Genomic DNA, 12,685 nt, shown 5'->3' with positions numbered 1-12,685 from the left:
TGTTTATTCGCATCTCCAAAGGCATTGCTTATCGATGCGCTTATCTAAACGCACGATAAGGCTGACTTGTCATCCTTCAGCAAGGATTAGCATGATTTTTAGAATCCTTCGCCCCAAAGAAAATAAAGTTCAGTGGAGCTGACAGGAGGCTGTGATGTCAAGATGGACGTCGATTCGTCAATTCATCTACTACCCATGTAAGATGATTGACTATAGAGGACTCCAAAGACGTCAAGAGAATAGGATCAATGTTGATATAAATTGATGAATTATCTATAAGAGCAACGACTCTCAGCATGTTTGTATCTGCATCATCTTCCCATCAATCACTCCCATTCCATAAACAACAGACTTCACGATGAGGATCTCACCACTTGCAGTCATCTGCACCCTTCTCAACTTTTCCTCGGCAGCACCAGCTACCGACCATGATGCACAAAGCTCACTTTCATTCGCCTACATGGTAAGCATCAAAATTTACTTCGTGATGCCTCAATTGGTTAACAGGCATAGTACGGCTTCCCGCTTTACTCGTTCGGAGACGTAGCAAGGCCTTTGCTTGCCGCAGGAATCCCACTGAAGCCCAACTTCATCCTCCCCTCACCAAAGCCAAATGAACCTGGTGCCGTTGGCGTCGTGCGACCCAATGCTGATACCATGTATTCCATCATGTTCATCGACTTGTCAACCAGTGATCTTCGAGTCACTATCCCCGAGATTCCCGAGGGTCGATACTGGGTCTTTCCCTTTACCTCACCGTAAGTCAACATAACTTATCATCAAGCCATCGTCTTTCTTACCGTTTCGCAGTTATGGCGATGACTTGGTCAACCTTGGCAATCTCGACGGCAGCAAGCCCGGCGACTACCTCGTCAAGTACAACTCCAAGAGCTACGGCCTAGACACCGACAATGTACCAGAAGGCTATGTTGGCGTCGTCAATTTCCCCATGCCATACGGACTCGTCAGTTCCAGAATCGTCACCGACCGCACAGATGAAGATGTCGCCATTGTCAACAAGCTTCAAAAGGGCTTCCGCGTTCGTCCAGTCCCTAGATCTTCATGCAAGCCTGCTGCTCCAGCACTCGACCTCTCCATGTTTGCCAAGCCCGAGTACACAGCCGGGAACCAATCACTTTACCAAGCAGTCATGAACACTGCTGCAGCCCTCACCCCACACCTTCCTCCCTACATTGTCGACGATCGCAAGTCTGTCGCCAAGGATCTCAAGAAGGCTGGCTTCAAGGACGGAAAGTTCATTCAACCACCCGGTACGAACTTGACCGCCGCGGTGCAACTTGCCAACTCGGTTTCAAAGTCCTTTGCTTCTCGACCAGATGTATCAAAGGATGTCGGTAACGGCTGGTCTCTCATTGCCGATCGATACATTGGCCGATTCGACTCCTACTACAACATGCGATACGAGATTGCCGTCACTGCCTACCTTGCACTGACGCAATCAGAATGCGCTTACCCATCGTATGGGTCATTTGACGAGACGATCTCCGTCAAAGAGGGCGAATCTATTGTCTGGACATTCAGTGCACCCCCGAAGATTCGAGAGGGTGGTTTTTGGAGTCTTACCGCTTATGGACCTAACCAGGATCTCATTCCCAACGAGCAGGACAAGTATATGGTCGGAGACAGAAGTAACTTGACTTTCCCTGATGGAACTTCGATTGCAAATGGTGGTGAAGGGTTTTTCCAGGTTTTGCTTCAGGATTCTGATGTCGCGCCTCCCTCGAACTGGACCAACAAGTAAGTAATCATCTCTTGTGAAAGAACGAGTTGCTAACAAGCATAACAGCTGGCTACCTATCACTCCTGGAGGTGGAGATATCTCAATTACTAGTAAGTTCACCGCTCTTCAGATGGTTCGAATAGTTTGCTGACTTGATTGTCTTAGTGCGATGGTATGGCGCCGAGGAGGAGATGGTGGACGGGACTTATGTTTATCCCAAGATGGATCTTGTCGATGCTATCACACAATGATGATATGGGCTGCCCTCCAATTTATTTAATGCTTTTTTTTTCTTCTACGAACAATTGTTCCGGTTATCAGCGGAGGCACAGAAAGTCAGCAAACTGTATTGCCACTTCTGTTAGGTCTTACTGTATCTGAATCTGAATTGACTTTTTCCTTTTACTCTTCATGAATGTCCGAATTCTCCAATTTTAGTATCGTCAGCAGTGAGGATGAGGTCAAAAAGTTTAGAACTTTGTATATACACCGCTGTTTCTATTGATAGCACTAATTGAAAGTTCTCGGCATCTGCTAACCTCAATACGCCCGTTTCTGACGTCAAATCATCCATTTCGGCATTTCAATACGATGCATCGTATAACATCTAGCCTAAAGTCAACCATCTGACCATCAGCTAGCTGTACATAGTATAATACGAGAAGTTCAAAAACAGCCAAATACGAACTGCAAAAGAACTCAATCCCTGCATCCAACCAATCAGACTAGCCACGTTCTCAACAAGGGAAGTCAATTACGAGCAGTTCAAGCCCAGCTGATCTGATAGTTCCAATTTTGAGCGGTCCGAACCGCAAAGATACCCCACCTCTTGAACGGCTAGAACGCTCCAAATAGCACGAGGCGTTGCAGCTTTCATTGCGGGGTGAGCTTGCCAATACGAGTTTATTGTCGGATGAATCGGCTTTCACTGGAATGTAAGATGCATGAGAAGAGGGGATAAATAGACAGTGAAGTCCTCGCCATTTCTCAATCTTCACACACAAATCCAAACTACAATCTCAAAGACAATCAACATGCAGCTGACCAACCTCTTCTGTCTCGCCAGTGTCCTGACATCCGTGTCAGCAGTGACCGGTAAATAAATCTCCTCTCTCAATACAACCCAATCCTCTAACACTTGACCAGTATCCTACGATCCAGGCTATGGAGAAGCTGGTCGTGCCATGACATCCGTCGCCTGCTCCGACGGTTCAAACGGTCTCATCACACGCTACAAGTGGCAGACTCAAGGCCAGATTCCCAAGTTCCCCTACATCGGCGGCGCGCAGGCCATCGCTGGATGGAACTCCAAGAGCTGTGGTACATGCTGGAAGCTTACCTACAAGGGCAAGAGCATCAATGTCTTGGCCATTGACCATACGGATGCTGGCTTCAACATTTCTCCTGCGGCGATGAATGCTCTTACCAACAACCAGGCTGTTAAGCTTGGCCGGGTTGATGCGACTGCTACTCAGGTAGCTGTTACCAACTGTGGTTTGAAGAAGTAGATGTTTGGGAGAAGGTCGGTCATTGAATCGGATGAAGCTTCAGGAATAACGAGATGGGATGAGATATGATTCAGGATTTTAATGTTTAGTAGTATTCGTTAATTCTTACTACTGTTATGTTCTTCAATTTGTTCTGTTCATTGTGCCATGTGAGCTTGTTCCGTGATGAAAAGAATGAATTGACGGCATAAAGTTAATTTCTTTCTCATTGCTTCTCGCATTAACTTGTGCGACAGTTTATTCCGATTTCGATTCATCGAGAATGACGTATCACAAGACGGAAAGTAAGAGACATAACCATACAGCTGCTGACACATTTCATGCGCCATGGAATAATTAATGCACGAAAACCCAACTCCCGTGGCCAAAGATTACTTTTTCTCCCGGTTCTTGTTTGCGTGACTTCATTAGTCGCCAAGTTTTCACAGCTGAAGCATGACGCGCTGAAGCTATATCTCATTGTTGTATAGGTTGGTTGTGTGTTTCATATTTCAATTTGCAAAGCTTGACACTTCAGTATTGAAAAAGAAACGATGACCACGTCACTGGATGAGCGTTGGTAGGCAGAGCTTAAAAATAAGAAAATTTAATTTATGACGATATATGGCTTTTGTTATACATGATTTCTTTGGTAGCATAATAACAGTGATGTTATCTTTCATCATACCACAAATTAAGATGAGTACCTGTTACTGAAGCACATATCAAACATTTTAGTGACTAAAAAGATGACAGGCTAGAGCAAGTTGTTCAATGATGATGTAGTTCGAAAATGTTCTTGAAAGCATTCGTTCCTGGATATCAGTGAGGGTAGTCCGCTGAAAAAGAAAGAGAGGTAATACAAATAGTATTGGTTGATGGACATTGCTTCATGATTTCTGACCGGTTTCTTGCACTTGGGGGCTCAGGGATTTATTGTGCTGGTATCCGAGTGTTTGTGAGTTGTTTGGACAGTTCGGACGATCGATCTATAACTAAGCCACACTGACATATAGCTGGTAGGATGAAAAAGGATTCACCATGACGTTATGAGACCATGCTAATAACTAGGTGCATTGGATCCTCACACTCCTTGTAAGCATGTCAGTCGTTTCAGTATGTACGTGAATGTCACTCCATAACCTGTGAGTTATGGACACGCGAGTAATTGGCATAGTTGGAGATGCACTTTCATAAAGATACTGATCATGAATGAATTCCCGGCAGTATCACCCGAATCCAGGTTCCATCGCAACATAAAATTCAGCCACCTGCTCATTCAGGCCAGAGCTCATTAAACGTGCAGCAAGTCATTCGGCCTTATTTCCATCGCGACCGTACATTGCCATGCAGGGGCCGTAAGCCACATGCAAAAGTCACAAGGCCCCCCGAAACTGCGAAACAACTGGTCCACTTGCCTCAAGGATCACGGCCTAAAATAGGGCCCCTCCCCCCTCTTCGCTTGGAGAGATACATCATCCTTGCACCGGAAACACTACCACTCACAAAGTACCGATTGGCACAAGTTTGTTTCCGACGTTGCACTGATCAACTTTACACTACCGCCATGGTTGACTGACCTGAGAAACGACCCTGTTTACTTACTCTTTTGGCCACTACGCGCGCTGCCCTGAACCGCGCATAATGCAGCATCGGGGAGGCCAAGCTGACTTACAGTGGTCCACCTTCCTGGTCTCATCTTGTGCTGTCATGCGTTGGCATTAACTCACATTCGTCGGGGAGTGTCGGTTTGATGCCGAACGATTGATATGATGTGAATCAACTGTTATACAGCTGTAGCAGTGAATGAGGATCTGTATGTTAAGGTATATAAAGGATGGAGAGGTCTTGTTTCGTTTGTAGATCTTGCTGTATCAATATCAATTTTGTTCATAATCACAACACAATGCGTCCTTATACAACACTTCGTTTGCTTGGAATAACCCTCTTGGCGACTCTTGTGAGTGCTCAAGCTCCTGCACCAGCAGGTTGGCCAAACTTCTGGTTCAAAGGGCATGTTACAAACAAGGAAACATTCATATACAACCCCACAAACGAGTTCATATTTCCTAGTATCTTCCATGCAGGACGATATCTAGACAACCCCCTAGGAGAATGGTATCTCTACTATGCTCCTCACGAGAACCCGGGTGGTATTTCTCTCGTGTACTCGGATAGTCTTGAGGGTCCATGGAAAGAATACAGCAACAACCCCATCATCAAGAACAAGTGGGACTCTTACTACTCGGTTCCGCACGTATCCAGTCCTGATGCTACATGGAACTCAGAAACTGGGCGTATGTTTGTTTACTTCCATGGAGACAACACGAGAACACGCTGGGCTGAATCTTCCAATGGTGTGGACTTCAGATACGGTGGCGTGGCAGTGAGCAACGACATGGCCAGCTCAGACACCACAGAGTCAAGCTATGCACGCGTTTTTGCCCATCCCAACTCAGCATCGAAGTACAACTACGCAATGTTCTACATGGCCAACGAGCGCGACAACAAGCGCAAGATCAGACTCGCCGAATCTGTCGATGGTCGCAAGTGGGTTGTTGACCCAGACTACGTTGTCACTGGTGGCGGTATAGAGGGTGATAATGTGTCTGGTGCGAATTACTGGGTATGGAGAGAACAAGCATATGTCATTTACCACGGCTCTTCAGGTAAGATGTACGCTCGGACTATTGATGCGACGCTACGAGATGTGGGATCGGAGCCAATCGTTTTCTACCAGTCCCGTAACCAGGGTGCGGATGTTGGACGCGTTGCGGCGCCTGATGTTGCGACATCTGGGGAGAATACTTATTTGTTTTATGAATCTGGAGATAGATTGGGAGGGACAATTGCTTGGGCAAAGATGCAGAAGCAGACGGCTCGTTCTGTTCAGGAATGGAAGGCATAGATGGTGTGTTTTTATTTATTCAGCTGTACTATAGTGTATACTTTGATATAGGGTCTGTAAATCATTTCTGTATTTATCTTTCATTGTTCAATAGTGCATGAATATCATTTTGAGGTTGTATTGTGGCTGTCAATAGTTTGGTCTGAAAGTTGTTGTCTACCCTATGTCCTTTTCGCTGTGACGTACTTTTAGGGAGCTTGGACGTAAAATTCAGACAGCTCAGAGGGAGTTGATCCCCTGAATTGAAGACCCCACTTGTCAAGCTTCTTGTCAGGTAGCTCACGCCATCGCCAAGGTGGGCATTTATCTAGACAAGATGAGTGAACCCACTAGAAAACCCCAGACCAGCTGTCTCAGCTAGAGATCCCCATATTCTGTTTCATTTGCGTCATGTTGCTTTGTTCATGATGACTCTTCCCTCTTTCTCCTCTTTCTTTCTACTCAGTTGGGCCGCAAAACCAGCTGGCGAGCATTGATTGGCGGCCTCCCTTTGCATGAGCCAATCTGACCAATCATATTCATCATCTCGATAAGCGTATCCATCTCGAGTTACCGCCTTTTTGGCTTGGTGCAGACTCTCAAGAGTATCCACGCAAGACGCTTTGCTCCCTTTGATCTCTCACTCACACTCTCTTTGACCATCGACCAACCTTCTCTTGATCAACACAACCTCATACAAAACATGGGCATCGAGGAATTCTTCACAAAAGCAGTCCGTGACAGAAAATTCCAAGCGGCAGCCCTCGAAGTAGCAAGCAGCTGCGCCTCTGCGACCCCCGTCATCAAAATCGTTCAGGCCGCCAACAAGATCTCCAAGATCGGAGATGCTGTCCAGCATGCCAACGATTTCTTTGCGGGCGCCTCCCAAACTGTCAAAGGCGCCCAGACGATCCTACCCCAGATGCACATAATGGGTCAGTCCCTCGTCGACAGCGCCAGGCTTTTTCAACAGTTTTCCATGGTCGCCACCACCTTGAGCGCTGGCGCCAACATCATCCAGACGTACCAGGGTATTCAAGCGCTGAATCTCATCGCTGCGAAGCTGGGTGATATCTCGGATAGCCTGCAGGCTCAGGCTGCACTTACCGCCCAGCGAGACTTTCCCCAATATGTTTTCGATATGATCAGAGAACGACTCAGTCAAACCAGCGTCGACACGGAACGAGACCATTGGTTTTTCCTCTACCACCCCGACACCGATTGGTATCCCAAGTTTTTCCATCTGGTCGAGGAGAAGCAGCTAAGTCCGAGATTCTGCGGCTACACGAACCAGCTCGATACCGTCTTCATGTTCATGCTCGCCGCTCGAGAGCGCATCACGAAACGAGAGATGGTCAAGGCGAGAAAGAGACAACATTGTAAACCTGTGCAGCTGCACCTCATCATCCCCGCCTACCAAACGATCCTGATCCCCGAACGAATCAAGATTCCCGAAGAGATTGGCGATTTCGTTATCGAGGGCCGCATCAACAGCAACAGACCTTTCGTTTGGCTCAACCTTCCCGATGAGCAGCAACACTATACCTTTGACGTTGGCATGTGGAGTCCTCCCGAGTCAGGTCTTTGGGAGAAAGCTTTGGAATGGATGGGCATGTCTGGAAAGCTCAAGATCTCTGATACACCACGAGTTCTCGGCGTGGCAGAAAGGATCTTGATGATTGAAGACGAGAAGCGCGAAATGACGATTCAAGAGATCACGAACGGTCCTTCGACAGATGTCATCAAGAGAGCTGCTACCGAGTCGGCTCTTGATCTCGCGACTGTGAATAAACACCAGTCCATGCCCCTACACGAAGGTCGCACACGACGCTGGCGCCGACGAGAGCGTAGTCGCTAAGACATGGATACGAACGATGGGAGGAAACATTTGAACATTTTTTGCATAACGAATATGGCGTTCTGGGAGGCATTTTAAGTCAGACGACACAGAATATCATCAATGATGAGGAAATATACACAGCTTGTTAGGGATCATACATACTAGATTGTTACACGGTAGAGCTCGGAAATGAATAGCGAGCAATGAACGAACCGAAATAAGAAATTGTTGGATACACTCAATGGAGCCATCTCAACTTGACCTCAAACCATGTCTCCATATTTTCCCATAATGTCTTTTGCCTGGGCGGAAGTGGTTCTGTCGAGAGTACAAAGGTTTCTAGGTCATTTAATGCCGTGTTCAGATCGTCGTTGACAATGGTTAAATCGTAGGCTCCGGGCCTCGCAGCATAATCAAGTTCCATTTTTGCCTGCGCAAGCCGTTTGTGGATGGTATCTTCATCCTCTGTTCTCCGACCTCGAAGTTGCGTCTCCAGAACCTCCAAGCTCAAGGGCGCGATAAACACATAACGCGTACATATATTTTTGAACGTCTTCACAGCTTTGACGCCCTCCATATCGATATCCAGCAGTGGCACCATCCCTCTTTCGATAACACCCTCGATCGCATGGAATGATGTGCCGTAGTGGTGTCCATTGTAGACCGTGCATTCGATAAAGATGCCTTGAGCATAGAGTTTCTGGAATTCCGTTTCGGTTGTAAAATGGTAGTGGACGGCTTGGATCTCGCCCGGGCGCGGAGGACGTGTGGTGTGTGATACCACTGTGCTGAAAATCTCGGGGTGTGACTCGCAGAGTTTGGTGATGAGCGTTCCCTTCCCAAAGCCCGAGGGGCCGGAGATGACGATGGGTCGGGAAGCGTGATAAGGGACTTGGCGCATTTCCATCGATTATATGTGTGTATGTATGTGTGTATGTGTGTGTGTATGTGTGTGTATGTGTGTATGTTTGTGTAGAAGGGTGAGGTGTTTTGGTGAAGGGGAATGCTTGTATTTATATTCAGAAGTAAACTTTAATGGTGAAGGTGGCTGCATGGCTGCGATGTGACTGTTTGAGTAGGAAAGTTTACTTTTTTTTACGTCGGACACGGAAGGAAAGTCAGATGCGCGGTTGCACGTGAATGTGAACTCTTCTTATTCACTGAACCTTATAGGCCACAACAAAGTACGTAGTACCAATGACCGTTGGTCTTGTTTTCGCTCTGACATTGAAGTGTAGACAAGTGATTATGCTAAGTAATCCCCGAGAAAAGGTTGGTCAGCAATTACAGTCATACTATATTTATGACAGAGCAAGACGCAGGATCAATCCAAATACGGCCACATAACACCATCGCAAGCTCTCCTCAGGTTGCTAGAAACGTTGACAACTTGAGATACACTTTATAAAATTTAGGCAATAATTCAAAGTCATTTATCTTTGCATCATAAAACTAAGAGGCCATCTTATTCATGGATCCAATTCCAGAAGCCTCGTATATCCTCAGCTGTATACTCAGTACCACTCGGTCCAATACAAAACGACCGAAACCCATATTTCTGCAGCTTCTCCAGAGCTGACACGAGTAGATGCTTGCTGTCATAATTGCTGGGCAGAAATTTTGGTTCCCGGTCACGATTAACCTCCGAGCCATCAACAAATACCTGGAGACCGATCCTATCCAGGTTACTTCCACCACGTCCGGCACCTGCTTTTATCTTCCTAGCACATTTTCCGACCATCTTAACCACCCCCATTTGTCTCTTGTTAAGCATGCTGTATATACCCTGCTGTACAGAGTTATACTGAAGATTGAGAACCAGGGTTTGCAGGCTGGGACTTAACCATCGAAGACAAGCTTCTGGGGTTGGATCTTCGTAGGTGATGCACAGAGTCAGGGTTTGTAGTTGGGGGTAATCCCACGTCGAGAACGTGTTCTGGTTGAGGGTGTATCCTAACCATCCCAGATTTAAGACACGAAGGGACTGGCGCTGGGGTAGAAGCACATCAGTGAGTTTGTCGTGATCCCAGCGGTACGCAGGATCTGGCTCCATTTGGTCCCAATCGTAGGCATCGTAGGTCATGTGGTCGACGTCAAATGTGTGGAGATTTCGTGGCCATTCTAGTAGGCGTTTGATAACTTCTGCTTTGGCGCGCAGGTCTCGGAAGCTTATCTCTGTAAAGTTTGCCGTTCCAGCTTGTTACTACCGACCAAGGTAAGTCAAATTGTTTCTTTTCCATGACAAAGGATTAGAAACTTACAGACGATGGACCTAGATCTACTTCACCAGGGTCAAGATCCAACATATCAAGTCCCAGACGCTCTAGATTAGGCAACTTGACCAAAGTCTTGATTATCTCGTCATTCATGCATAGATCGTCCCACTGGATCTTCAAATCCCTGATGTAAGTCTGGAGGATTGGCTTGTTATCAATGATTTTAAAGAAAAGGTCCTTTTGAAGAGCCCACTCTTGATTAAAGTAATGCGCATCGATGTGGACGGTTGTGTATAAGATGGGCACTACCAAATGGTAGAAGCGTCGACATGTGAGAGCGAGCGAGTATTGGCCTTCGACGTTGATTTGCCCTTGATGAGGACCTAAACGTTTACGTTCCTTGATTGGTCCGTAACGTCTGTTGTAGTAGTCGAGCCCTATAGCCAATTGATGATCGAGCTGGGCGACCTGTTCAAAACAGAGGCGTAAGATTTCATTTGGTAAACGTAGAATGGAATTCTTGTTCTCGGTCGTGGGTGGCAGCATTGTGAGCCTTGAGGTATAAAACCAAGTAGCCTAAGAGCTAGAGTCTCGGTGGTATAAACTAGCCTAATGATTTCGTCTGTTATTTGGTTTGAAGAGTAAGGAATAAGCTCATATGTTAGAGATGAATTTCACTGATGCCTAAAGGATGGAGAACATGACGATTGTCATGGATTAGTCCCGTGACATAGAACTTCCCCGCCATTCGTTCGCCCTGTCAAGGAGGGACCTCTGTTTTTTACCATGAGTATATGTAATAGACGATTGATTTGGAGAGTACAGTATAGTAACACCTGTCTCTCAAAGGCACCTCTGGTAGACCCTTGATGGATTTCTGTCCAGGCGCATTAAAAACCCCTGCAAAGCAATTGAAGCTACTGGCAATAGTGGCTGTCAGGATCGACAATTCAGGCTAGTCAGCCGCTGGACTATGCCTTTCTGGTACAAGGTCTGTGAACTATCGATTCAAGCTGAGAAGAACTAAACAATTTTATGGTGACGCTCAACAAGTCTAGAACTCACAATATCAATGCGACAGCTGATCTTTATATCGATCCTTGCAACTATGAACCCCCTTTATAATACGCATGCCCTTGAAAACGCGACTGCTTTTCGTTTTCATTCGTACGTTCATTTCTCACTGACGTGACGTCCATTGAGCTTCTGAGTGTTCAAGATGCGCCTGGTATCACTTGTCGCTGTTGTTGGCGCTGTGCTTATCCCTTCAACCAGTGCCCGTCCTGCGAGTTGTCGTCCTCACAGACCAACAACTACTTCTTTGGTTTCTAGTTCCATAACAACTTCTGCTGCTGGTGTAGAGATCTCAAGCACCGATGCCGCTTCCACCACCCCCACAACTTCTTCCAAAACAACAAATGTGATCGAGACCACAAACAGTGTGTCTGCCACTGCTACTTCTGATATCATTAGCGACTTCGTTGCCACGACTTTGGGCCTCACCACCGCAGCGGAGTCTGCTTTAGACACGATAACTCTGATCACAACTGCCACCACGAATACGGAAACGATCCCTACTGAGATATCTGGAATCAAGTCAACAAGCGCCGATGAGATGTCTTCTACTGGAACAGCTACTGTCACTTTAACAACTCTTGAGACGACGACTACTGAGACTATGCTTGTTTCTGGGACAACAACTATCGAGCAAACGACGGATCAGATTACCTCTGCTGAGGCAACAGCTTCCACCGACGATGTGACCACAGTGGAACAACCGACAGACTATACTACAACTTCCGAGACAACACCTACTGCCGAGACGACCACTACGGCAGCTCCTGAGGCGACTAAAGCTCTCCTCAACGGCGGATTTGAAGATACGACAAGTAGCCCCTGGGCTTTCTCAAGCGGACAAATCGTGAATGATCCCAGCCTCGCTCACTCAGGATCCAACTTTGCGTAAGTTCTATCTTCCCTCTTCCCTCAACGTACATGGCTAACGTGAATCATAAAGACGACTTGAGGTCCAAAACCAGCAAGCTCAAGGCCAAATACGTGTCGAACAGCTTACCAGCACAAGCAATACCAAGCGATATACTCTCAGCTTCTACGCCACTGTTCTCTCTACGCCTAATATGAAACCCGGTATTAGTTGCCAGGTTACTCCTTTCCAGGATAGTTCGTCGTTTAATGGACAGAGTCTACTGCTGGACTTCTCGGCGCTCAACACATACAAACATTTTACATATACCTTCACCCCATTTAACAACAATTTCTTGCTCAAGCTGGGAGTTGGATGTTCCAGAGGCATGGCCACCACGTTTTCTGTTGCGATTGATGATGTTTCTATCGTTGAGGTCGTCTAGTGTAGTTCTTACTCATTATTATATGATTTGGCGGTATATAGACATTCAAAAGTAGATTCAACGGTCATGTGTGCTACTTGTTTTTACAAACGATTGGCTTTCAGTGAGACAAATGTTCCTAAATTGACCTTGATATACCCAAATC

The 12,685-nt window shown here is 46.5% G+C and overlaps 7 protein-coding genes across 7 annotated transcripts; 5 read left to right on the top strand and 2 right to left on the bottom strand.

The window, feature by feature from the left end:
* Positions 1-155: 155 nt before the first annotated feature.
* On the top strand, positions 156-2,163 carry EDB82DRAFT_518146 (uncharacterized protein). The gene is made up of 4 exons (XM_065609032.1): positions 156-745; positions 800-1,758; positions 1,808-1,851; positions 1,907-2,163. Exons 1-4 carry the CDS (start codon positions 614-616, stop codon positions 1,990-1,992), a joined length of 1,221 nt encoding a protein of 406 aa, XP_065463597.1. The 5' UTR covers positions 156-613; the 3' UTR covers positions 1,993-2,163.
* Positions 2,164-2,686: 523 nt separating this feature from the next.
* EDB82DRAFT_518142 (Cerato-platanin) lies at positions 2,687-3,419 on the top strand. The gene is made up of 2 exons (XM_025725683.2): positions 2,687-2,836; positions 2,888-3,419. Exons 1-2 carry the CDS (start codon positions 2,776-2,778, stop codon positions 3,247-3,249), a joined length of 423 nt encoding a protein of 140 aa, XP_025594257.1. The 5' UTR covers positions 2,687-2,775; the 3' UTR covers positions 3,250-3,419.
* A 1,682-nt stretch (positions 3,420-5,101) lies between these two features.
* Positions 5,102-6,230, top strand: EDB82DRAFT_518139 (uncharacterized protein). Its single transcript, XM_025725682.2, has one exon. It carries the CDS (start codon positions 5,135-5,137, stop codon positions 6,134-6,136), a length of 1,002 nt encoding a protein of 333 aa, XP_025594256.1. The 5' UTR covers positions 5,102-5,134; the 3' UTR covers positions 6,137-6,230.
* A 588-nt stretch (positions 6,231-6,818) lies between these two features.
* On the top strand, positions 6,819-7,973 carry EDB82DRAFT_436509 (uncharacterized protein; the record flags this gene model as incomplete). Its single annotated transcript, XM_025725681.1, has 1 exon — positions 6,819-7,973. The coding sequence occupies one exon, from the start codon at positions 6,819-6,821 to the stop codon at positions 7,971-7,973; it is 1,155 nt and encodes a 384-aa protein (XP_025594255.1).
* A 110-nt stretch (positions 7,974-8,083) lies between these two features.
* On the bottom strand, positions 8,084-9,051 carry EDB82DRAFT_355095 (P-loop containing nucleoside triphosphate hydrolase protein). Its single transcript, XM_025725680.2, has one exon. It carries the CDS (start codon positions 8,860-8,862, stop codon positions 8,194-8,196), a length of 669 nt encoding a protein of 222 aa, XP_025594254.2. The 5' UTR covers positions 8,863-9,051; the 3' UTR covers positions 8,084-8,193.
* Positions 9,052-9,420: 369 nt separating this feature from the next.
* EDB82DRAFT_481495 (uncharacterized protein) lies at positions 9,421-10,959 on the bottom strand (the record flags this gene model as incomplete). The annotated part of the gene is made up of 3 exons (XM_025725679.2): positions 9,421-10,128; positions 10,217-10,639; positions 10,957-10,959. The coding sequence occupies 3 exons, from the start codon at positions 10,957-10,959 to the stop codon at positions 9,421-9,423; spliced, it is 1,134 nt and encodes a 377-aa protein (XP_025594253.2).
* EDB82DRAFT_518132 (uncharacterized protein) lies at positions 10,960-12,627 on the top strand. Its single transcript, XM_025725677.2, has 2 exons — positions 10,960-12,133; positions 12,189-12,627. The coding sequence occupies exons 1-2, from the start codon at positions 11,391-11,393 to the stop codon at positions 12,538-12,540; spliced, it is 1,095 nt and encodes a 364-aa protein (XP_025594252.1). The 5' UTR covers positions 10,960-11,390; the 3' UTR covers positions 12,541-12,627.
* The last annotated feature ends 58 nt before the right edge of the window (positions 12,628-12,685 follow it).

The sequence above is a fragment of the Fusarium venenatum genome (genome assembly GCF_020744135.1).
Source record: "Fusarium venenatum strain MPI-CAGE-CH-0201 chromosome Unknown EDB82scaffold_4, whole genome shotgun sequence".
NCBI classification, from domain to species: Eukaryota; Fungi; Ascomycota; class Sordariomycetes; order Hypocreales; family Nectriaceae; genus Fusarium; species Fusarium venenatum.
The sequence above is the reverse complement of the archived record's forward strand: the minus strand, read 5'-3'. Positions and strand labels throughout refer to the sequence as shown.